At 39.8% G+C, this 24,983-nt stretch overlaps 3 protein-coding genes across 15 annotated transcripts; 2 read left to right on the top strand and 1 right to left on the bottom strand.

Moving 5' to 3' along the window:
* The first annotated feature begins 1,055 nt into the window (after positions 1–1,055).
* pkd2l1 (polycystic kidney disease 2-like 1) lies at positions 1,056–7,599 on the top strand. 2 transcript variants are annotated; one of them, XM_032509920.1, is made up of 15 exons: positions 1,056–1,392; positions 1,714–1,827; positions 3,332–3,459; positions 3,577–3,830; positions 3,920–4,144; positions 4,230–4,458; positions 4,549–4,719; positions 5,065–5,246; positions 5,338–5,458; positions 5,536–5,634; positions 5,728–5,849; positions 5,932–6,049; positions 6,151–6,284; positions 6,413–6,539; positions 6,781–7,599. In XM_032509920.1, exons 1-15 carry the CDS (start codon positions 1,119–1,121, stop codon positions 6,895–6,897), a joined length of 2,415 nt encoding a protein of 804 aa, XP_032365811.1. In that variant the 5' UTR covers positions 1,056–1,118; the 3' UTR covers positions 6,898–7,599. The 2 variants fall into 2 exon arrangements, with proteins under 2 accessions (XP_032365811.1, XP_032365810.1); XM_032509919.1 differs by having other exon boundaries at positions 6,413–6,543; positions 6,783–7,599.
* A 2,553-nt stretch (positions 7,600–10,152) lies between these two features.
* On the bottom strand, positions 10,153–17,267 carry tial1 (TIA1 cytotoxic granule-associated RNA binding protein-like 1). 12 transcript variants are annotated; one of them, XR_004330573.1, is made up of 13 exons: positions 16,867–17,264; positions 16,386–16,482; positions 15,413–15,511; positions 15,227–15,281; positions 15,038–15,125; positions 12,899–12,974; positions 12,470–12,578; positions 11,702–11,797; positions 11,495–11,579; positions 11,160–11,283; positions 10,928–10,977; positions 10,763–10,878; positions 10,153–10,519 (listed from the first exon to the last, which is right to left on the bottom strand). XR_004330573.1 is itself a non-coding variant. In XM_032509922.1 (13 exons), exons 1-13 carry the CDS (start codon positions 16,893–16,895, stop codon positions 10,396–10,398), a joined length of 1,158 nt encoding a protein of 385 aa, XP_032365813.1. In that variant the 5' UTR covers positions 16,896–17,264; the 3' UTR covers positions 10,153–10,395. The 12 variants fall into 12 exon arrangements, 9 of the variants coding, with proteins under 9 accessions (XP_032365813.1, XP_032365814.1, XP_032365815.1 ...); XR_004330574.1 differs by having other exon boundaries at positions 10,763–10,875; XM_032509922.1 differs by having other exon boundaries at positions 10,763–10,881; positions 10,921–10,977.
* A 2,183-nt stretch (positions 17,268–19,450) lies between these two features.
* Positions 19,451–24,786, top strand: bag3 (BCL2 associated athanogene 3). Its single transcript, XM_032509938.1, has 4 exons — positions 19,451–19,709; positions 21,986–22,312; positions 22,411–22,761; positions 22,859–24,786. Exons 1-4 carry the CDS (start codon positions 19,539–19,541, stop codon positions 23,669–23,671), a joined length of 1,662 nt encoding a protein of 553 aa, XP_032365829.1. The 5' UTR covers positions 19,451–19,538; the 3' UTR covers positions 23,672–24,786.
* Positions 24,787–24,983: the final 197 nt, after the last annotated feature.

Here is a 24,983-nt window from a genome sequence, read left to right as displayed (position 1 = left end):
GAATTATGTGTTGTTTTTAAATGTCCTATTCCTGTTTGCTTTAATGCCTCCACACAACTGAACAATCACATAAATACATGCATAGATAAATGTGTCCATAGATATCATGTATCAAATTATAGAAAGCAAAAATGAAACATATCTTAAGTATTCCTTACTTTATCTGCTGAACTAATATTATATATTTTATTTAGACCACGTGCACGTGTGATAAGTGTTAAATGAAAAATCAGGTGCCAAACGCTGATACAGATGGTCATAATGAATCACATGCCACAGTGAATGTCTGCATTCTTGCTAAATGCTTTCTGACAGTTGGCGTGTTACAAATGAATAGATGGTAGAGTCAAAAGTGCGTAATGGTAATGAGGCTGAGATCCTCAATGACACTGCAATTACACTCCTCATTAATTAAGTCACAAGCCGCAAACAGTTGGTGACAGAAAATATAATCAACATGCAATTAATTGATTTCCTCAAAAGGAGCACGTTATTGGATGAGTTGTTAATCAATTGTGACAACAATGTGCTCAGCATGGAAGGAACCGACAGGGCAAAACACATCCAACTGTCTTTTAGCTGCGGAATTATTCAGCCTCCAACATAGCTGGATGCTGTCTTTTATGAGACATTTCCAGCATATTAAAGGAGTGGTATGTGGTGTTGTATTGTACAGAACTAGAGAATGAAGGTCCTTACATTTGGCCAATCTTCCCTGCCAGTTTGAAGGAGGGTTGTCATTATATTTTCTGGTTATTTTTAACACTGTAATACCATCTACCAAATGCATTGACTATTGCTATCAGGAAAAAAAGAATTCATCACTGACCAAATCAAGGCCACCTTGCTGAGGTAAACAAAACAGATAACGTCAATGTTGTTGGTACAACACCCACCCTTTTATTCCCTCGATGTATTTTTTTCTGGGTCTCGATCTCAAGACTACAAAAGCTCCAACAGGGGACCAACAGCTCCTCCCTCAACAAAGCTTATGTCATCCACTCTTTATAATCATCCCTTCAGCAGGTGTTCAGAAGCTGCCTGCACTGCTCGGCTTCACTTTCCTCTCTGACCTAAACACTAACAGTCCACACAGAGACACACGGGTGTCCAACAGAATGAAGTGTCGGAACAACCGGGCCGACAGCCACCTGACCGGGCAGGTGGAGTTGAACAGCGTAAGCAACGGAGCCTGGGTGAACCAGGGCTACTGTGGCTCCCCTCTGCCCCTGCCCCGAGCTGTCAGCACCATCTACAACCCCCAGCCCCTCTTCCAGGGCTCCATGGACAGCATGTACAAACCGGACCTCCCCGGCCCATTCCCAGAGGAACCGCCATCCACTGACCAAAGCCTGGGGAAGAAACAAAGAGGCTGCTGCTCCTTTATCAAAGGTAGGAAGGAACCCACTCAGCTGAGCTTACAGCAGCATTTCTGCTCTAAAGGGCATTATCCAGTATGGATGACACCTAGACTCGCCCGCTCTCACTGAGGATTTTGTTTGGTACTGGTCCAGTCTGGGTCTGGGTCTGTAAAATCAACTGCTATGTCTCAATATTATTTTAACCAAAAATGTATGTGGACCTGCTTGTTGGCTAATCAATTTAGGTCAACCCAGGGTCAAAGTCGATACCCACTCTGCATGAAAGGTCTTTAAAAAGCAGTACATCCTTTTGTATCATAATGACATAAAACCCACTGTAATTTGTCTGTAGGCTTGTGGGGCACAACACTGACTGAAAACACCTCAAACAACAGAGAACTGTTTGTCCGAACCACGCTACGGGAGTTAATAGTCTACCTGGTGTTCCTGGTGGATATATCACTCTGTAAGTATTCTACTATGCGATTCTATCCAAACTGTTGCTTTTTCAATATGGCTGTCTATTCCTGGCACTTGTGGTAGTCTCAAAATTCCAGTTGCAAATCATGATCAGTACCCGGGTCAAAATAATGGATGAAGTACAGTATAGAATGGTAAAGTGTTTTGTACTCGAAAAATATATATCGAGATATATTTTTACTTTTTTTTTATTACATTTCTCAGGTATTTGTACCTTATTTGAGTATTTTTCTAAATATATTTTTATTTTATTTATTATTATTTAATACAAAACATCCACAAGGAGACAAGAACTGGGGTGTTGAGTTTTAAACAATAAAAGTCAGAAAAAACTCAGATATCTTACTCCTCAGGAAAGATGTCTAAAAACTCTATCATGGACCGTAAAGGGTTCCAAATTTTGATCTCTTCAGAGATCCCTTGAGGGAGAACCTCAGTTTTGCCAACTTTAGATTATATCAAACATCCTTGATCCAACAATCATGGGAATCTTGCTTCCAATTTAAAAGATTCAGTCGCCTGGCCAGTATGGTGTAGAAGGCCATGTCGTGCCTTAGCTGATAGGGTGTTGTTAGATGAAATACCAAAAAGGGCAGAGAGAAGGGATGCGGATCTGCTACAAAATCAAAGGCCATTTGAAGATTACTCCTTCAAGGAGTATTGAAGAAGTAAAAAAAAGGGCTTGGGCATGATCCAATATGCATGAGGTCGCCAGGGGACGAAAAATGTAGATATTTTGAAAAAAAGTTGTGAACCTGGGTTTAAGCTTAACTTTACACCTACTTTCCCAAATTTTGAATATATTATAAACCTTTAAATTGACATGCAAGCATCAAAACTTCTTCTAAATACTGGTTGTTTTTTAAATGAATGGTCCATATGCGATGGAATAGAGAATTCACATCTGTAAAACTAAATGCTGTCCCTGTATTTCTGTACCTTATGTCTACTTTAGTATATTTCAGTCAACTATTTGTTTTTTAAGCGATGCTGTTCCCTTAAGTGCAGTGCTCACCATTTGACCGAATGTTCTGTATAGGGCACTTTGGACTGTTGATTTACTATTAAAAGCCCCTGCGTTAATGCCTACCACAAATGCCCTGCCCATCCCTCTGCCTGAGATCCATTGTCCAGTTGAGCACTGGGAGTGAAAGGGACATGGGTTCTGCTCCCTTGCCTTTTAGCGATAAGAGCATTTGGCCGAGCCATTGTTGCTTTGTCTCGGTTAGATTGATATTGTTTGAAGAGGCTATTTGCGTCAGGCCAGCATGCTTTCTTTTCAAACTAATTACGGCCTCTAATCTGGATCTGTTTGACTGTAGTGACATAAACACAGCCAAACAACAACTCTTCAATAAGGCCTTGCGTGTCTGAGTCTGAGTTGTCTTATCTTGGCCTGTTGAATGGAGCAACATTTAGAGCTAAGCCTGAGCAAAGCCAGATAGAAATCAATTATTGGCTATTAAAAATGTGCTAATGTTGTCTTTCAGTGACATACGGTATGACCAGCTCGAGCACCTATTACTACACTAAAGCCATGACGGACCTGTTTGTGAACACAGCTGGTGCAAGTGGGGTTATGTTTCAGTCCATTGGCTCCATGGCTGACTTCTGGACTGTGAGTTTATCTCCATATTAATTTCCTCCATGTTTGCCACAGTGAGAAATCACTGAGAAATAAGTTCTGTGCAACTCAAACTGTGTCCACTCTCTTTTTATTTGTATATATTAACAGTATACCCAGGGCCCAATGGTGGACAGCCTCTACTGGACTAAATGGTACAATAACCAATCCCTGGACACCGGAGACCAGTCCTTCATCTACTATGAGAACATGCTGCTGGGAGTCCCTAGAATGAGGCAGATCAAGATCATGAACAACTCCTGCAAGGTCCACAAAGACTTTAAAGATGAGATCGCGGAATGTTTCGATGTTTACAATGACAAAAAGGAGGATGACACTAGCTTCGGTCTCATCAATGGCACCGCGTAAGCCGCACACTGTTTTCCTTACAGGCTAACTTTGGGTATGCAGTTAGATTGGAGTATTAGAGCAAATGTGTCTTCTTCCTCTGCAGCTGGACCTATCACACAGAGAAAGACATCAAAGGTTCTTCTTACTGGGGATTGCTGGCCACATACAGTGGAGCGGGGTACTACCAAGACCTGAGTCGCACCAAAGAGGAGAGCGCCATCATACTGCAGGAACTGGTGGACAACCTGTGGCTTGACCGAGGAACCAGAGTAGCATTCATCGACTTCTCCACTTACAACGCAAATATTAACATGTTCTGTGTCATCAGGTAAAGAGCACTATTGACAATAGCGACTTGGCCCATTGATTGATACACACGCATTGGTTAACGGACATTTCATCCGATATTTTAGGTTGGTTGTTGAATTCCCAGCAACTGGCGGAGCAATCCCTTCCTACCAGATAAGAACAGTCAAACTGATCCGCTACGTCACCAACTGGGATTACTTTATCCTCGGCTGTGAGATGGTATTCTGCTTATTCATTATGTATTACGTTGTGGAGGAGATTCTTGAGCTGCGAATACACCGGCTCTCCTATTTCAAAAGCATCTGGAACATACTGGATGTTGTTGTCATAATGGTAAGACAATGTCCTTCTTATTTAATTCAAACATGTCCTTTTCCCTCATTGTGCTTTGCAGCAAAGAAGTAAAATTATTTTCCTTCCCAGCTCGCCATCGTTGCCATTGTATTCAATGTTTTCCGAACTGTCAAAGTGGACAAGTTGCTTGGCAAACTTCTGGAACAACCCGACATCTACGCTGACTTTGAGTTTCTGGCCTTCTGGCAAACACAGTTCAACAACATGAATGCAGTGAACTTGTTCTTTGCGTGGATCAAGGTAAAGTACCGACATCTTTCACTTGAACGCATTACTGTGAGGTGGCTCAGTAGATAGTGCGGGTCGTCCACTAATTGGAAGATTGGCAATTCCTTGTCCTTGTCCTGGGCAAGATAATGAAATCCCAAAGGCTGAAGATTTATGTTAGATTCTGATATGCAGATTGGCACCTTGCATATCAGCCACTGCCATCAGTGTATGGATGTGTCTGTGAACGAGTTAATGTGGCATGTAAAGTGCTTTGAGTGGTCAGAAAACTAAAATACATTTACCATTAATTAGATATGAAAATGATTGGGCACTTGTGTCATCCCAAAGACTGTGTTTTTTCTCCTTGTCCTTTAGGTTTTCAAGTACATCAGTTTTAACAAGACCATGACTCAGCTGTCCTCCACACTGGGTCGATGTGCTAAAGATATCCTGGGCTTTGCCATCATGTTCTTCATCGTGTTCTTCGCCTATGCTCAACTTGGATATTTGCTCTTTGGGACACAGGTTGAATCTTTTAGCACCTTCGTCAAGTGCATGTAAGGGGTGTTCCAAACAGCGGCTCAGCAGGGAATATTTAAATAGGATGATGGGAAGAATGAATTAATCAATCCTCGTTTCTTTCTGCAGCTTCACACAGTTCCGAATTATTCTTGGAGACTTTGACTACAATGCCATCGACAGCGCTAACAGAGTTCTCGGGCCGATCTACTTTGTCACCTATGTGTTCTTTGTTTTCTTTGTTCTACTGGTAAGTCATTCTGCTAAACAAGATGCTTGTGGATAAAGATGAAATTCTCATTATCTTTTTATGTATTTGTCCCTCAGAACATGTTTCTGGCCATCATAAATGACACGTATTCCGAGGTTAAGGAGGAGCTCTCATCCCAAAAAGATGAGCTACAGTTTACTGACATCATCAAACAGGTAAAGGCAATCTGATTCATGTAAAAAATAGACACGTCTATGGATGAAGATTTTCAAGTTACAAACAAAATGTTCTTTTTCTTTGTAATTCAGAGCTATATGAAGACATTTATGAAGTTGAAACTTAAAAAGGAGAAAATAACAGATGTTCAGAAGGTGCTACAATCTGGATCTAAGGAAATTGAATTCAAGGACTTCAGAGAAACGTTGAAAGAGTAAGTGACAGAATATCAAAATAAAATGGCATAACCTAACTCTAGTGTTTTAAATAACCATACCGCTCCGATGATCTCGTAGGATGGGACATGCTGATCATGAAATTTCCGCAGCCTTCTCACGGTTTGACCATGATGGGAACCAAATTCTAGACAAAGATGAACAAGCGAGGATGAAAATCGAGCTTGAAGAAAAAAGGGTTCGTGTCTGCTTCTTATTTAGTTTTACAAGCACTAAGAGATGTTTGTCAGAAGGAATGCAGACAAAGCTGTCTTATTACATTTATTATTTGTTTGTCAGGACGCTCTTTGCGCTGAGCTTAATGATCTTGGAACGACTTATGGGAAAGAAGTACTGGAGACGCCTCCTGTGCCATCCAATGAGCAGCAGAACCACTCCAGTCATACCTTTGTTGATCGGGAACAGTTCATAAGGTGGGAAGAATTTTTTTTACATTTTACCTATGAAACGTCTTAATTTTTCTTGTCTTTAAACAAGAAGAATGAATTTCATTACAATGGACATTAACCAGAAACTGAATTACCTTGCTCTCTCCATGAAGACTGTCCAGACAGGTTCTTCACCTTGAAAGCTCTGTGGCAGGCATTACATCCAGGATTGAGTTGATTATGGAAAAACTGGGATTACAAGAGAAAGCGGCAAGGAAACTGACTGTAGCCAATAATGATGTGAGTATGGAGATAGGTTAAGATTTTCTATAAACTTTATTGAATGCATGAAATGCATTATTCTTTACATATATTAGGGAGTACCCGTTCATGGAGTACACAGAAAAGTATATTAAACCCATTTTAACTGTGTTGTTGAAAATGCAAAAGGGGCTGTAGTATAATATGAGGAAAATGTCCAATATTTTGACTTCTTAATTCTATTCTTATGAATACTAAATGTTTCCTCACCCCTGTCCAGAGTGACGCTGCCTCCGATGGGAGCGTCCTGGTTTGTGTGGACAGAGGGACGAAGGCTGAGATGTCATCAAGGAAACCATCAGTTCACACCACCCCCACATACAACTCTCATATGTGATCAACCTCTGACAAACAGAATCATGGGTTACCTGGAAGTCAGCTGACTCACGTCACCCATGTTTTGTGCTTCACTACTTTCCAATGTTCAAAGTCTGTTCAATCCAAGGATTCTTTATGGGTGAAAACCAGTCGGGCAGTCAGAGCAACAATACGCTACTGACACTATGACACGGCAATATTCAACACTTTCAGCTGCTTTTAACTTAGTTACAGCCACTCATTTCATAGAAATATGTAAGTACTGTATAACTGTTTTTCAATTTCCTTACCTTCTAGGTGACACAAGAGCTTATATAATACACTGGTTTAAGCTCAGATATGTTAGACAACAAAGTATGTTGATACGAGATTAATTGTGTATTATACATGTATTTAAACAATAGGTAAGAAAAAAGAAAAGTTATGCAATATAATCAATATTGTACAGTGCATATGCCACCTAAAACCTGACTAAGCGATGTTTGCTTTGCTTTAGTCCTTTAATGTTTATGAATGTTCAGGTTCTATTACAGTTGCTCAAAAGCTATCAGCCCCTTGACTCGTTTGCAGTTTAGTGAGATCTATGAAATAATTGCCTGATTGTGTTTATATGGAGTACATGGTTTATTAATTACGTATCACCTTTGTACACCTCCTGAGCTCATGTTGTAACAAGCGCAGGTGTGACATGTTACAGTCAGTTTTTGCTTTGCTGTCAGAATTTCTTTATTAGTGTCTAATAAAATAAATACTGAACGACCAGGTTCAAATGTTTCTTTATTTGAAGTCACTTATTTAGTTTTCCCACTTAAATGAAAACTTGATTTCATCCTTTATTATTAAACATCACTTCTACTGTGCAACTTATTTGTATTATTGTCATGAAAGCGAAATGCTGTTACATTCAATATTTAAAGCAACAAATGTTTTACATGTCATAAGCATGCAGTTCAAGCTGAAACATCACCTGCTTACTGCTATGTTCTAAAAATGGCACACAAACTTAAAATTGGGAAAAGGAAAAAAATCCACAATGGAAAACAATTTAGATTTGTAATGTAGCCTCTGTAAATAACTACGTTTGAATTTACTGACACATCAATTAAGGCTTATTCATAAATCATAATACTGAAATTTAACGATGGCATTTCTACCTAAAGTATGTACATTATTTCTTAAGTTTCAGAAAGGTTTGTGATCAAGGTTTATATTTACACTCCCAGCCAAAATGAGCCTGTTTTTACACAAAAGCATCCCCAGGTCTAATAAACAAAAACCTTATCAAGTTTGTCGGCTAGTAGAACAGGAAAAGGAGAGAGAGTGGGATATACTGTACAGAATGGCACATGCGCAAATACAATCCAAATGGCAGGACGTCTTCGTGAAAATCCTCTTGTCACAATTTGCCAGTTATTTTTATTAAATAATTTACCTGGAGTATACGGAAATATTCTGCAAATACTGAGAAAAGTCTGAATACACCAAGAGGCAGAAAGGTGCCCGCTGCACTGACAAATTAATTACATATTTAGGAAACCTTTCACTTTCGTAAAATAAAACCGTCGCAATTTATAGAAAGCCTAAAACCTTAGACAGTTTGTCTTTAGACAACTAAGGGACTAAATAACAGCATTTTTAATTATGTAAAACATGATGCAATATCCTCAGGGGCTGGTCTTGGTGCTATATTAAGTAGGTTTCTTAGCAAAAACTCTCACAACTGTTAGAAAGAAGTTACTATAAATTAACTGAGGTTATCAAGAAAATATTAAAGATTCAATATCTTTCCAGGAAACCAGCCCCCAGAATCAGTACACAGAGTTAGTTACCTTTACAAAGATTGAGGGTTAAGCTGTTTTTACAATATTTTCTTTATATAGTGAGCATGTGCTATAGCCTTAACTTTGAGACACATGATTATAAATTAGTCCAATCTAAGGTGTAACCTAAAATTCATCAGAAGAACACGCTGATCACTCCTGTACAAAGTATGACACACCAAATAATTGTTTTCCCCATTTAGAGTTGTGTGACATTTTTCGTTGTACACAAACTTTACCCAGGAGACACCACATCCCACTCATATCTGTTTTAAAGCCACAGTTGTTTATACAAATAGTTGCTTCACAGATACTAGAAAGGTAAACTACTGTTCCAGGGCCTCTATTCACAAAGCATTTTTCATTAATATATCAAAATAGGACTACATTTCTAGCTAGGAGCTACTGCATTCGGAAAGTATTCACAGCGCTTCACTGTTTCCACATTTTGTTATGTTACAGCTTTATTCCAAAAATGAATTAAATTTATTTTTTCCTCAAAATTCTACACATAATGACAACTTTAAAAAAAGTTTTGAGATTTTTGCAAATTTATTAAACATAAAAAAACAAAGAAATCACTTATAAGAATTCACAGCCTTTGCGGTCAAGTTAAAAATTGGGCTCAGGTCATTCTGTTTGATGAAAATTAAATGTGGAAAAGGTAAGGTTCCATGAATACTTTCCGTATGCAGTGTAAACCTAAGCCCAAACAACTTTTAGTAGTTTGGTTCATTATTGTGGCTCAATGCAGTGTGTAGCACAAATTCATGATGACCAATCACACCTGCTCAATCGGAGCAACACTGGCTGAGTTCGGAATCGCACGCAGCCGGCCGACTGATCGCGTAGGCAGTACGCACGTATGTGATCCCGAACACAGCCACTGTCATCGCTCGATGCCATTTTACAAACTGACCTATGTAACAAAAATGAACTTAATCAATGCATGAAGACCCAAGTTGTGTTTTGTATTCTGTCGTATAAAATGACAGTAAAATGCCCCAAGTGTGACAGGTAAATAAACATCTTGACAAGTCTGTGACAAACACTGAAATATTTAACACATTGGCAAACTGAGACCGGATATTGCTGTAGTTTTGTTCCAGTGAGCTGCTGGAGTAATAAGATGGCTTATAGTAAATGTGCTTTTAACTCCACTAAAATACCGTGGCTCTTATGTTTCTGTCGGATACATTTTTGCTCATGTTTTGAATATTGAATATAACATTTAGTTTCTGAAGGACTTGGTTTGGCCCATTGTTCAACTTATTCAGTGTATGATATGAGGCATGAAATGGTCTCTGTTTAGATAGCTGTAAATCCTCTTTGTCATATACTAGGTATGGTTTCCATGGGACCAAACATTCAAAAAGTTGGCGTGTCATTTAACATCTACTTAGACAAAGACAGTTGTTTGGCTTTATTGACAGATGCATAAGCACACTTTTCCATAACCAAACTAAATTATCATCAAATAAGCTTTTTAAAAGTTCTGAGTGAAATGGACACAGTCATTTAAAACATAATTGTTGAAATGGTTGTTTAGAAGCAATTATTAGCTACAAAGGCTTTTTGAATATGGCCCCTGCCCTTCTTCTACCACAGCAGCAGTCCAGGTGAAAGAGTGAAGAGTGCTGTGTGGTCTAAAAGGGTTGACCAAACCCTCATGGTACTACACTTAGGTTAGTGCTAGCTCACTGCGTTTGGTAGCCAGCCATGCTGAAGTTGGCCATGTTGGACATGACGGGACCGGGTGGGGCTGCAGCCTGGGCTGACTGAGATCCAAAGCCTTCCACCCAGGCTGTTGACTGGGACTGCCTGCAAAGATGGCACAAATACCCAGTTAGTAGGACTGTCGTCACTGCATACAAAGATCAGCCATGTTGTAAAATAAATAAATGGAATGTCCTTTTTTATCTTAAAAAAAAATGTAGAGTGTGGCCGAGGCACCATCCATCACCATTTAGAGGCAGATGGAGTCTTCTGGCCTGTGACAATATAGTCATACAAAAGGTTTATGTCCTGTATGAATTCCATTCAAGACATTCTTGTAAAACTCACTCTACTCCAAATCCTTGCTGGTTCCACGTCTGGCCATACATGCTATAGGAGGGAACTTGCCACCCATTGGTCACATACTGCCCATACTGCTGCTGCTGCTGCTGCTGCTGCTGCTGCTGTTGTTGCTGTTGTTGTTGTTGTTGTTGTTGCTGCTGTTGCTGCTGCTGCGGATTCCCATAGACTTGGTTCCACTGGCCCCATTGACTGTACTCAACCTGAATTGTGCCAACAGAGAGGAAAAAGGTGAAAACATGTCTTGTTGCATGTCATTCTTCCTATCACTTAGCACATTTCCTGTCATCCTTCTACTGTCATATCTAATTGAGTCATAAAAAATGCCCATGAAAATAAATACGTTTTAATCTTATCAGTTTCCTTAGTAGTGATGTTTCCATACCTGCTGTGGCTTCTTTGCCATGTCAGGAGATTCTTTGCCCCAGAAGCACTTCACTATGTGTCCTTCAACGGCTGTGCCATTTACTGAAACAATGGCATGGGCCGCACTGTCATGGGAGGAAAACCTTAAAAAGGAAGACAGCAGCTTAGCAGCAAGCAAGCAATTCAGAAAATACACAGTAGTAAAGCTTTGAGCTAACTGTGTTGAGGTGAAGACAAACATAACAGAAAGGGCCACTGACACTACTGCGGGTGCTGACTGGCCTGTCATCGAGTCATGCAGTTTGATTTTGTTGACATCTAGAGGCCAAATGCTGCAATGGACGGAGGCACTACCTGATGAAAGAGTATCCTTTCTCTGGGAAAACTCGGATTTCCATTATTTGACCAAACGGTGAGAAGGTCTGTCGCATTAGGTGTTCTGAAAGGAAAAAAGGTTTACGTGGTTAGGCTATTTGAGGAAAGTGAATAATAAGTAATAAGACAACTACTATAGTGTGACAAGGGCTGTGACAATGCATCTTTAGAGAACATGACACTTACCTGATAGTCCTAACTGGATCCCTCCACAGTACACGGTACAGTTCTGTGGACTGGACTGAGCCACTACGTCATCGAACCTCAGCTGCTTTGAGCCATCTAAAACAAAAACAACATTTGTGAAGGGATGTCCCTACGTTAGGCGAGCGTGGCAGGAAACTGCCGTGACCTAACACAACACACACACAGTACATCGAAGGTGTGTTGTGTTTGATCCTCGGCATGTGTCTGTTTGCCAGAAGCCACATTTAGTTTCAAAAGAAGCTGGAGGCAGCAAAAAAAACCAAACACTGCAGGCTAAACTATTTTAAAATGGCGCGTTTGTTCAGGACCTCCCGCCTGTTGCAAGCAATGATGACGCAGTGAATAATGAAGATTCTCTCCAACCAATCAGTAGTCTGCAGGCTTTCACGTCACCTTTTGGTATTGCCTCAGCTCGCTTGGAACCTCGACTGAGTTGATACTAAAAAGAAGTACCTGTTGGCAGGTACCAGGGACTTTTTTTCATAACGGAAAACCAAAAAAGGCGAGTAGAGTCAAGGCAAGTCAAGCAGGTACCTTGTAATGGAAAAACGCCATAAGATGCACCAATAAGAGTGATAAAGGTGCCATTTGGCAGGTGCAACAACTAACAGGTGAGGGAGGAGAACGTCAATCAAACCCAGTCTGCACCCTCCCGAACAATCCTGACGGTTCAGGCAGACTGAAATTGCCCTGCCTGGTAAGTGAAATCCCCAGTGTGTGTGTGTGTTCAGGGACTTTTAAACTTACTGTCCTGGGTACTCTTTGGAGCAGGTGGTTTACGTGTTGCCCAGTTGGTCCTGATTTGGCGCCCTCCCAGCCATTGTCCCCCCATGTTAATGATGGCATTCTCTGCATCCTATAAATCCAGATGAAACACAGTTACCCTTCTTGATTTGATGAATCTGTGACGTTTATTGGTGACTATAATCAGTTCTCAGAACATACTTTTTTCTGTTTTTTTGTTGTTGTTCTTTTTTGTCTTCTTTTTTTTTTTAAATCTAAGTAATATTGATACTGGTAATGGTTAATGAGAAACTATGTTATGATAGATGATTTAAGTTGTTGTGACAATGGTTCCAACTAAGATTAATTAGATTTTATATGATGCATTAAAGTAGGATAATAAACAGAAAATAGAAATAACCTTCAGTCTGTGTTCTTGCACTGGAGCCTTACCAGTTTGTTGTAGAAGGACACAAATCCATACCCCTTTGATTTGCCTGTCGTCATGTCCTTCACAACACGGGCATCCCTAGAAGGAAACGTGAAAACAACTTCAGTGCACTTTCCAGTCGAAATGCTTCAAACTAAAAGGAACCACGCAAAACACACTGAACTGTGAATCCTCCACTCTGTCCTACATTAATGTAATTTACATTAGCTATCACGGCCTTGTGCTGAGCACTGACTCGTCACATAACTACAAAGCAACACTTGAGACAAAAAAACAAAAACAAGTACAAAAACATGCAGCCTACAGTATTGTTTTTAAATCATTTTATATGTATTAATGGATGGTTGCGACTAGAGCACCACTTTTTGTTCAATTTTCTCAACAGAAGGCTATTGATTTGAATTCCCGAAAAGGAACAGATTATACGGATTGCCATGCATTCTTAAAATCTGCTGCTGGTGCTCGTGCTACAAGTACGAAATATATAGAAAATATCAAAAGAGAAAAAAGGAATTAAACGGCATACATGGCCTGTTAACAGATTTCTTTATTTTTCCTGGTCAATTCTTTACCACCAATATGGAGTATGGAGAGCTGCAAATTTTGAGAAATTGACATTTTCAGAAATTTTGGAAGAGGACCATTGCACTACAAACAACACTATGCAAATCAAAATGAGACAATTTAAACAAAGATTTAGAAGAATGCATTGAGTATTGGATTATGTTAATCTAAGCTAGAGCATGTTAATACATAGCATCTACAAATAAAGACATATGGAAAGAATGGAATAAATAGAGAAAAAAAACTACATCTGAGTCTCCAGAGTGCACAGTTCCTTTGCTGTTAGCCTTCAAGCTCCTGTCCAATCCTATGAGCATTTCTGTAAAATAACCAAAGTGCTATTACTTCATTGAGACCCACAACTAAAAGCTGTTCAGGTTACATGTTGCTGACATACAGTTTACTTACCACACCCTAAATATACTATGAAAAGCAAGAGTAGGCTAAAAGCTGACACTTCAGTCATAAAAGCAGAGACACAATACACAGACTACAAGTAAGTAACTGCAATAAAGCTCTTAACAACTTACAGGAACTGTGTTGGTCATGAATATCTTAAATAAGGATGTTCCAATCTGGTAAGAGTGTTGTTGTTAAACAAAGCAATACATTTAATGGTAAGAGGTTCAGGTCATTCTGAGATATACTTTCCTGAAATACTTAAAATGATGTGGGCCCTCATTAACTATGTTTACAATGTAGTGTCCTTTACACAGTACAAAGTTGACAAAAATGATATCAAGATGAAGCAAAATTGAATTGGTTCTCCTGAACATTAGTAATCTCTGTTGACATGGGTTTTCTCTCTGTGTGTTAGACTTTTCCCAGTATATATATTCAGAGTAAAAGCATAAATTTACCAAAACTTGCTCATCTATCAGTCTGTCTACATGATCATTCATTCTCTCAAACAGTGAGAGAATTGCAGTGCTAGATAATTAAAAGTTTAAGTGACATTAATCTACAGATGCTCTATCAGCTCAATTAGTCTAGGCCTCATTATGTAATGCAAGTTTTTGTTTCCCCTTTACAGTTTCTGTTTCTCAATATTCATTCTTATGTGCTCTTTGGTCAATTTTACTTGAATGTATTTATTTTTAAATTTCGGGTGAGGCACAGTATGCCTTTACTAGATATCCATCAGTGAAAAGCTAACGGGAAATGAGAAGAGAGAAAGAGAGAGGGACACACATGTAAGAAAGGGAGGACGTTGCCATTCATGGTCTACCGCTTAACCCCTTGGACACCAGGATGTCCCATTATTTCATAGGAAATCAAACCATTGTTTTTATCCCAAAACTACAAATTTATCTGAGATCAGACGTAGCTCGTAAACTGTTGAGAAGAAACAAAAACCTTTAGGATGTCAGTCCTTGTGGACCAATAGATGTTTTTTTTTACTTAATTTACCCATATTGTTTGCATGTAAACATGGTCATAGACAGTTGTTTCAGAGCATAAGTTTACAGAAGACTATTATGAAGTATGCCAATATTGCCCAACTTTGGAGAAATCAATATGCTTGCATTGTAGCATTAAAAAAAAAGAAGAAAAAAAAGAAAAAAGTAAAAACTTACGAGATTTTCCCAAAAGGTGCAAATGCAGCCTTGACATCTTCGGTGGTGATCTCAGGGCTCAAATCGCCCACAAAAACATGGAAGTGATCTAGAAGGAAACAAAAGACAAACAAAAGGGTAAAAACCATTTACCATTCACTGGTAAACTTCGATTTCAGCAGATTAGAAAACCAATAGGTGAAAACTTACTGGATGTGTCTTTCTTCTGGCTACTTGGAGTGGTGGCCCAGTTAACTTTGACTTCCTGAAAGAGTGAGCATGAAATCCTAAGAAACAGATATTTTTCTACACAACTAACAAGGATCACAAGGGAATTCTGAAACAGTTGAGCTGCCTAATCTTGCTTTTAATTTTGAACTAGACAAATTTTCCTACCTTTCCTAATATCTTCCTCCCGTTCATGGCTGCAAGGGCCGCAGCAGCATCTCTGTGTTCAAAGAACTCCACAAAGCAATAGGGATCATTGCTTGTATGCTGCAAGAGACCAGGTCAAACACAAGCGTTAAAGGTTGGTTACACTGCATTGTAGACAACTGTGATGTAACTGCAGCTCTGTCTATTTCCGTTAATCCAACAATTGAGGACCACAACTGAAAACCCTATATTGGTTTAAGTCAAAGTTGTTCATAACTAGTAGGTGAAAAGTTGGAGGTGGTCACCAAAGTCGCCGGTGTGGAAGTATTTTGGATTGCCAATGATTTATGTTGACAATGTTTGCGTTGTTGCCAAAAAAAACACAGCTCGCAAGCTCTGTTATGTGTGTGTACCATATTCCTTCACTGGAAGCACGACTAACATGGCAGTTATCTGTGTAGTTTATGTTCAACTGTTCGAAAATAGTTTGTTGACACTTAACTGTTCAGAAAGGACTATTGACATGGCTGTTTTATTGTTTTGTCGTGAACTTGAATGTCATCTTCTGTGTAGAAGACTGCATTTACAAAAGATGGCAGGTTATTTTGCTTAAGCTTCCAGTTGACTGACGATATAAGTTATTTTTACATTTTGTTATTAATAAATGATTGATAAATAAATGTTATTTTACAATGTAGTGTGGTACATTGCAAACAAAGGTCAGATGTTTTATTGCATCAAAAAATGGCATAGCAACCTGTGCTTTAAAAAAGGTAAATATAAAAATCGATAATCAAACCATGACCTTAGAATCGAAAATGTAATCAAATCGAGGATTTGGAGAATCGTGACTCTCATTCTTTATACGTTGGTTTAAGTCAAAGTTGTTCATAACTAGTAGGTGAAAAGTTGGATGTGGTGACGAGCTAGATGTGAATAGCAGGGCAGGGGGCATAAAAAGAGAATGAAAAGACATACAAGCTTGGCTATTTACCTCTGTGATCATTTTACAACTTTTACAAGGCCCGATCTGGGTGAAGAGTTGCAGAATCAAAATTTCTGTTACATCCCTGGAGAGGTTCCCCACATACCTGCAGGGAAAAGAGGGGTTCATTTAGTGAAACATGTAAACAGTTAACGTTACTCCTGGTAACGATAAGGTGGCACAGATTGTGATACTTGTGAGTATACGTTCCTAATGTGACGTTATTTTCGTTAGCTGGCCCCACGTTAGTACCGCTTTTAACGTTACACAAACGTGATAAATACGTGTTATTTAGTATTTAACCATATGTTTACTGATCTGACGTTAGTAAAGTATTAAATATAAGGCTATGTTGTCTGACGGTATTCACCAGTTTAGTGTAGACAGCGGGTAACGTTAACGTTAGCTAGCTAGCCAATTTAGCCAACGGATAGCTAAGTTAGCTAACGTCAGCTACCTATCGCTATTAGACACCATCAACATTACTTACAATGTTTTGGGATAGCTTTCGTCGTCCATAGCAGAATGCGACAGTTAACGTTGACCGACTCCAGTGTACGTTGTTAGCTAGTAGCTAACTAACGTTAGTTACTGCTAGCTAGCTAACTAGCTTAGAAGCTAGCTAACCGGGTATATGGTATACGTCACGCTGGGAATCCAGAGAGCGAGGCGAGCGTGGGTGTGTGGGTGCGTGTTTGTTAAGATACCCGGCGAGGTAAGGGTGAGGTAACCAGAGACGAAAGGCCACCATTTTTACAGTTTCAACATTGGAAACGTTACTTTTTTTTTTTTTTTAGATATAGTTGATGTTTCTGGAGATGATTAGTTAATTAATAACTGCAAAAGTCAGTGACCATCCAATATTTAATGTACAACATTAGACAACCTCTGGAGGTAATTTGCTTAAGAGACCTTTATTTTGAAGTGGAATGCGAGCATGCGCTTGTTTTAATCACCTAATTCCGACGGTTAATGGTGGTGTCTCAAACCACAGAGACCTTGCCCGCGTGAAGATTTCCAGTGTGATCCCACGTTTTGAATAACGCATTCACATTTTGATTAACAAATTATGTCTTCTAGAAGTGTTACTCTAACTAAATAAAACATTATATTGAGTACTAATGTATCAAAAGGTCAATAGATCAAATTAAGAACATGAGCTAATCTGCGTTTATAAAAAGTGATTATTCTATTCTGCATTACAAAACAGGTTGTCCATTTACACATAAACAAACATTTATAATACGTTTATCTTAAAAAATAAATTGCTGTGATACCTCTGGGAGTATGGCAAGGAAACATGATTTACTGTCTCTCATATGGCTTTTTTTGACACTATCACTAGGGGACGCCAAAGACAAGAACTTTTCCAACTGTCTATGGAATTTTCACACTCTAATGCGTTTTTGGCAAGTGCTTTTATTTTGAAGTATGTTTATTAAAGGGCCAACAAGTAGGCAAAGTTTTCTCCCTTCTCCTGGGACATGAAATTATTGAATTCCCATCAAAAAATACAGAGTTTCTCTTTAGTCACTATTCCTATCAATGATTAGGTGCAAATGTTCCAATTTGTGCTGAGCAACACTGATGTCTTCACCCCATTAGAAACACTTCTTGACCACTACCTAACCCTCAGAGATGGGTAACGGCTGGAAGGATGGTGGGTGGTTACCTGATACATTCAATTCTGGTTGATAGGGTTGCAAAAGTCACAGATGTCCCTTTGTCCTAGCATGCAAATATTCTGGAAACATGTCATGAGATATTCTGGAAACATCAACATCATCACTAAATGAAGAACCTGATAATCATTTGTCAATGTGATTTATCACTGCATTAATGAGTCCACTAGCTAAAGGCATCAATTATCGTGGCAAATACAAATGAACCATGTAGGTCTTACTAAAAAAAGTAAACTACTAGCAAGAAAATTACAATAAAAAATGTGGGATTCAAGAGAGGGGCTACACTTACTGTGTTAATCTGGCTACTTATGTTTCATTTGTATCACCTACAATAGAATAAAAACAAATCCCCATAATATTTCTATTGAAAAATGTTTATGGATCTGACTTATTAACAAACTCCTCTGTGGAGGCGATTCTGAACGAGAATGTCTATGCTGTTAACACATACAAACACCCACTTACAGGAATTGGCTCCAAAGGCTGTAATGCAGGTTTTGTTTTTGACAATCTGCTCACTACCTTCAGGTGTAAAAAAAAACACAGCAGTCATCTTCAACTGCAATCTCTGCGTCTCTCAAAATCCATGTAGTGATTTCAGACAGTCTCCAGCCAAGTGATGTGAGTTACTTGACATTTACTAGTATTTCCCTCATGAGGCAGAATGAGAGTAGTCCTGTGATTAAGGAAGATCTGTCATTAAAGGTGTCACTGTGCCCACACTGCATCCCACCCCGCAGTTACGTAATAGTGTTCCAAATTCTTGAAAACCCAGACTAAGATTTATCGTGTGGGAGTCTGAGTACATCTATTTGGGGAATTCTTTGTTATGAGAAAGCTTGGGATTCCCTTGTCTAATACACAAAAAGTTGTTCTCAAGCTGGGGTCCATGGAAGCACAGGTCACGCTCTGTGCTGACTGTCTGCTTGTGCTATGTCTTCCGTAATGTGATTGCATGTATGTTGTCATGTTTTAGCTATTTGTACTGATTGTCTTCTTAACATATCCTAAGAAGTGAAAATGAAAGGAAAACATTGTTTTGTATTAATTGCCTGTTTTTGCCCGTCTACTAATAAAGCAACTACTGAACTAAAGCAAATTCCTTGTAGACTATGTGAAAACCATGGATGTGTTAGTGAAAACCTGTTGGCAGTGACTCGGATTCTGATTTTAGCTAACGCTGGCCCATTTATTGATATTGATCCATGTGCATTGTCCCTGAAAATACTAATTAAAAAAAAAATGTTGTACAAATGTAACGCAGGTCAGAGGTTTACTTTGTGTCCATGTTGGGGGGGTATGCGACACAACCGGTTTGGGAACCCATGCCACAGTCAGTATTCAGCGCTGTCCGCCCCCAACCTTAACCCGGCTATTTCGAGAAACTTCCAGCCCACTTTTCCACGTCACTTCAAGGAATCTTTAAAGCGTCCGTCGCCAGTATAAAATGTTTCAGTACTACTGAACAGCCAGCAACATGAACGGCATGAAGACACAGTCTCCGATAGTGATAATGGCCAACAATGACAACGACCCTCTTCCCCTCGGTTGGGAAGTAAAAATTGACCCTCAGACTGGATGGCCCTTCTTTGTGGATCACAATAACCGCACGACAACCTGGAATGACCCGCGACACGACACGAAAAAGGTAGCTAAAAGAGCTGCGGCATAAAGTTGGTTTGTCAATGTTAACGAGTATTGTTTTTGTGTCGAGCTTCGTCGGTTAGAGTGTTGTGGTTTGGTACGCCGCTAAATAAAAGCGGGGTGCTACATCACTGTTATATTAATCTTGTTGACTGTAGGCCTTGTTTGGCACCGTTACCTCCCCCTCACAGACAGCTCATAAGCCTATTATAAAGGGTGATCAACCCCGTTATGTTCCCATGATCAAGCTAACACTATTATTATTCGATGACTCACCGTACAGCATGTAAAGGCTACCCATGATGAGCTTCCAGTATTTTAAAAACGTTTCTTTCATGGTGGGGAAAAACGGCGGTGTCCAGCTCATATTGAACTTTTTCCCTTACAAGGATTGAGCCAGGTCCAGTTCACTTTGGCCTGTGGAGTCTAACTGTGTGACAGTATTCAGCAGCACTGGTCTTCAGTATCATGTTCATGTTCATCTGTATTAAATACATGGTGTGGAAACATACAGGTCTGCGGAGAAAACCCGTGGGCTGAAGTTAACCTCACTGGCTGCCAGTTGGTAATCTTTCGTCTCAGGGATAGACACTGTTGTCCAAAGTTAGTGTCCCGAAGAATCTGCTAGAAAGACACAGCTGTCAGGGGATCAAATTGGTGCTATGGTGCTGCCTGGCAGTGTCCCATACTGAAATGGCAGAGGGCAAAGGGTCGTCCACAGCTACTTCAGAACTTTTGTCTTAGAGCGAAAATGCTACTGGCTTACATATAAATGCAGTTTTTGTTCTGTAGGCTTAAGTATTTGTTTTTTAGTGGCTGGATGTAGAGCTTTAATCACTTTTCAGATAAATAATTGACAGAGTGCTGGACTACCAGACCTGTTGCTCCATAGCTGTTGGCAGGTGTCTAGTCACTCACTTGGGACACTATGAGAACAATAACAAATAGTACTTTTTCTACCTTGGCTAATGGAAATTGATATTATTCCTGATTGGTCTCATTGGCTAACATCCAGGAGCGTGTTGAAAGTGCCAATGTTGTATTTAGGGAGATATTATGCTTTTGATCTTTTTCCTGTGGTTATTTTCCAACAATATTAGGTCCACAAGGACATGCTTTCAGTGTGGGTATCAGGGTTGTATGCATACAAAGGGGTTTATTTATGTTTATTTATTTATGTCTTCACAAGATTAGACCAGAACAAATGTGGTCAACGAATGACTGACATAAGGACAGAATTAAGTTATTCACCATAATTCATGTGTGTGGAACTATAATACAAATACTGACCCGTTCTTCATAAAGTTTGTCAAACAGCGGAGCAAAATACAGTTCTATCTCTGTGTAGGACGTAATGGTGACGTGCTAATAACGTGTTAGTTTAGAGGGTGTGCCAAACTATTGTGAGCTGAATAATTCAGCCAGGTGACTGATGTCACTCTGATTGTGGAGCCGAATAACACACACAAACCCAGCACACAAACCCTAATTTCCCAGCTGACAGGAAATAAGCTTAGTCCATGTTGATCAGACGTTCATTTAATTTATGAAATACTCAAATAGGTGATACATTTGGCATCTCCCTGTAGAAATGTCACATTTTAACCTATAACCTTTGCAGTTATCTCAAGACTGAGAGAACTTTCCTGTTAAAAATACCTCCAGGTTTAAAATAAACAACAACTAAAAAACATTTGGTTGTATGCATTAATATGTCAGTAATACGTTTTGCACACAACACATTTAGCTGCACATATTCAGAAAACTGATGTTGAATGTTCAGTATGTTTGCTCACTTGTACAGAGTTTGGGATTTACTCAATTCAAATCTAAATCTTTTTTTGCAGCAATATATGCGTATATGATTTACTAAATTAAGTGACTACTACTTAACTATAAGCAGAATACTCTAGCAACAGTTTTCATAACTTGTAATTGCTCAAAATAAACCATTTACCTGGCAAACCATTTGATATTATTAGTAATTGCCTTAGGCTTAGGGATCCTAATGTCAACCAAGTTTGCAGTGTTTACTGTAAATGGCTATTCTCACTGATGATGACAAATAACTTTATTATATATTATTATATATAAGTAAAGATACCAACATCTAGGTTACCTAAATGTTTATTTAAAGGTAGTCTTAGTGCTTAGAGTAGTTTTATTTAGTTGCTGGATCTTGTAAAAAAAAAATATATTATATATTTATTGTTATAAAGATATAATTACCAAAGACTTAGCATTTTAAATGATAGCCCTATATTACTGGCTGTGTTTCAGGTCAGAGAAGTGTCAGCAAATGGACCTAACATACCACCAGAACCGAGCCCCCAGGAGATACAGAAAAGCTTTGTGAGGGAGATGAAGCACCCCATTCTGCGCCCAGGTTATGTTCCTATCCCTGTCTTCCATGATGGTGCAGACCTAAGGCAGCAACAGCATCCATGTTATTCCTACATCCAGCCAACCACTGCACAGAATATCCGGCAGACACCTTCCCCAACACCGGGGCTCCACTGCAGGCCCAGATCACCTTTACACGGACATTCAGAAAGCTGCTCCACTGAGCCTGGGAAGGCCAGCTCACCTGTTTCGCCAACAACAGAGGTTGGATTTGAGTATGCATGCTGCAAGACTATAATTCCTATGCAAAATAAATGACCAAAGACTGAATTTTCACTGTTTCAATTTCATATATTTTCAAGGTTTACACTGCCCCGCATCACCAAGCCCCACGGCCCAGCAGCACTGGTCTTCAAGCAGGTTACATCCCCATCCCGGTGATTCATGAGGGTGGAGGAGGACAAACACAAACACATGCTCAGTTAAATCCATCGGTCTACTCTCAGCGCGTCCCCTACTCCGAGCCACAGCAGCCCTTTCATCGCCTTCAAACCGACGAATGGCCTGGCTACTCTGCAGCAATGCCGCCTCCCCGGGAAAGAGCTTCTCCAACATTGTTGCCTCAGCATCGCGATGCTACTTCTATTCACCTCCAACCTCATATTAGAAGCCATTCACCTATTATAACACAGGTGCTGGGAGAAAGGCCACAGGTAATTTTTGTTTCCGTGTGATTTTTCTCAATGCTCAAAGATGTTAACATCAGTGTGTGTTGACCTAGATAGTGACAGCTTGTCTTTAACTTCTAAGGCTCAGCAGCATGTCCTCACAAGAGACCCAACCCAGAAAATGGAGCAGGAACAACAAAGCACTCAGCAGAAATCCGAGAACACGCAGGCTCCCCAGCCATTGCACACAGAAGCAGACGTCCAAAAGCCTCAACAACCTCAACAGTTCCAGCAACCTCCACCTCAGCAACCTCAACAGTTCCAGCAGCCTCCACATCAGCAACCTCAACAGTTCCAGCAGCCTCCACATCAGCAACCTCAACAGTTTCAGCAGACACCACCTCAGACATATCCACAGCCTCAGCATCCCGAACAGTTAAAGCAGTCGCAGCAACCGTTCCAGCAGCCCCAGAAACCAGAACAACCACAACAACATACTGCAGACATCACAGTTCAAATACCTCCAAAACCTGAGGCCCAGGACATGACAGCTGTCCCCCCAGAGGTCCCGCCTGAACAGGCTGCTCAGTGTCCAGTCCACCCCGGCTTGGCTAAGGTACAGCAGATAGTCGGACGGGTTGCTAAACTGGAGCAGGAGGTGAAGTGTTTTGATGGAAAGAAGAATGATAAGAAATACTTGTTACTGGAGGAGCTGTTGACCAAAGAGCTTTTAGCACTGGACTCGGTTGACCCAGAGGGTCGTGTAGATGTACGACAGGCAAGACGGGATGGAGTCCGTCGTGTTCAGAACATACTGGAAGAACTGGAGCAACTGCAGGAGCAGCCAGCCAGGCCTGCCAGCGAGACCGTGATGGAGGGAGACAACCTGACACAGAAAGGAGAGCCCAGAATGATCACCAAGGAGAATGTTGAGCTGGCAAAGGAAATATCATAATGACTTCCTAATCAACAGGGTAGCAGGGTCAACCTGCTGTAAATTTGATGGTGAACAAGTCCGTTCCAGCCAACTCTCCTTCTCCTCTACCTACAGCATTTGTGGAAGTTGCATGCATTGATTAACAGTGTTGGTATTTCCTGCCATTCAGCACATAATTGATGGTAGCTCTGTGCAATCATGTTTTTCAAGCCAATGGTGTTTCCTTCTGTGTTGTGCCAATGTCTTCATAATAAGACAGCTGTCATGATCAAGGTGATCAAACAATTTCTAGTTAAATTCAAGTTTGAATAAGAGGCCTTTATCAATAAATGGAAGAAAAGTAGAAGTATTTTCTTAAGAAATGTTACGTGTGGTTGCCTTTTGTCTTGATCAAATATTGTATGAAGCTTTTCTAAATCCAGTCAGCAAATCAGTTTGTACACAAGTGCAAACAATGGGGCTTTAAAGCAGAACTCAGTCAACAGAAAAGCATTTTCCCCTTTATAGCTACATGGCCATGTTGGAGCTGCTTTGTCACATGAACACAGTGCATATGTTTATTAGATGCTGCTTTTTGGTGCATTACTCATTTTGCCGTCTTTGCACTTTGCCATCATTACAATGTATCGTGCTGAAAGATAAGCAGCACTTCATTTGAAGTATATAAGTTACACAAGTTTTGATTGATGTGTTTGAGTGTTTGTATGTGCATTGGTTTACTTGTTATTTCGAAGAAAAAATATATATCAGTATTTATATCATTATATAGTATTTTGGTACATTTATGAATGTGTAATGATGACAAATGGAGGTGAGATGTGTATCTTACTTGAGACGTCAGACAATCAGCACTTGGTGCTAATGAGGAATCCCAGTTTAAGATTGTCAGAATGTATAACTACCACAGCCACAATTTGTAATAACGCTAACACAAAACTGGCATATACGCCTTAAATATGCTGTAAGAAAGTGCCCAATTCTTAAAGAAATGTATGTTAGACAACTGCCTAACATACATTCACAAATGCTGGATTGTGGTGTAGTTTTACTCACTGTTTATGAGTAGCAGACATATACATTGTTGAAAGCAAATCACGTTGGTATGTTTGAAAATAAATTTTATTTGAGATGGATTTTGACTAATATTTTGGTTTCCGCAGATCAGCTAGTCTGAGACTTGACTTGAGAAGAATTTGAAGATGTGTCCCTGACAGTATTCAGCTGTCTGGCTTAGTTTTACTAAAGGGGTTTCATTGGTAAGATTATGAACAGTTATGGCCCACCATGCCTTTTCCCTTTAGAGCCCCACTGGGTCATAACTAAGAACGTG

The sequence above is a fragment of the Etheostoma spectabile genome, unplaced genomic scaffold, assembly GCF_008692095.1.
Source record: "Etheostoma spectabile isolate EspeVRDwgs_2016 unplaced genomic scaffold, UIUC_Espe_1.0 scaffold00019044, whole genome shotgun sequence".
Classification (NCBI taxonomy): domain Eukaryota; kingdom Metazoa; phylum Chordata; class Actinopteri; order Perciformes; family Percidae; genus Etheostoma; species Etheostoma spectabile.
Note: the sequence above shows the minus strand (reverse complement) of the source record. Positions and strands in the feature narration are given on the sequence as shown.

Coding starts and splice junctions, on each gene's coding strand:
- tial1 (XM_032509921.1), bottom strand. CDS start 16,895: ATGGACGACGAAAGCTATCCCAAAACATT. Junction 15,126..15,226: donor CCAGAAGAAAGACACATCCA/GTAAGTTTTCAC, acceptor GTTTCCTTCTAG/ATCACTTCCATGTTTTTGTG. Junction 10,978..11,159: donor TGGCAAAGAAGCCACAGCAG/GTATGGAAACAT, acceptor GGCACAATTCAG/GTTGAGTACAGTCAATGGGG.
- bag3 (XM_032509938.1), top strand. CDS start 19,539: ATGAACGGCATGAAGACACAGTCTCCGATAGTGATAATGGCCAACAAT. Junction 22,313..22,410: donor CTGTTTCGCCAACAACAGAG/GTTGGATTTGAG, acceptor TATATTTTCAAG/GTTTACACTGCCCCGCATCA. Junction 22,762..22,858: donor TGCTGGGAGAAAGGCCACAG/GTAATTTTTGTT, acceptor TTAACTTCTAAG/GCTCAGCAGCATGTCCTCAC.
- pkd2l1 (XM_032509919.1), top strand. CDS start 1,119: ATGAAGTGTCGGAACAACCGGGCCGACAGCCACCTGACCGGGCAGGTG. Junction 4,459..4,548: donor TGGATGTTGTTGTCATAATG/GTAAGACAATGT, acceptor TTTCCTTCCCAG/CTCGCCATCGTTGCCATTGT. Junction 5,247..5,337: donor AGCACCTTCGTCAAGTGCAT/GTAAGGGGTGTT, acceptor TTCTTTCTGCAG/CTTCACACAGTTCCGAATTA.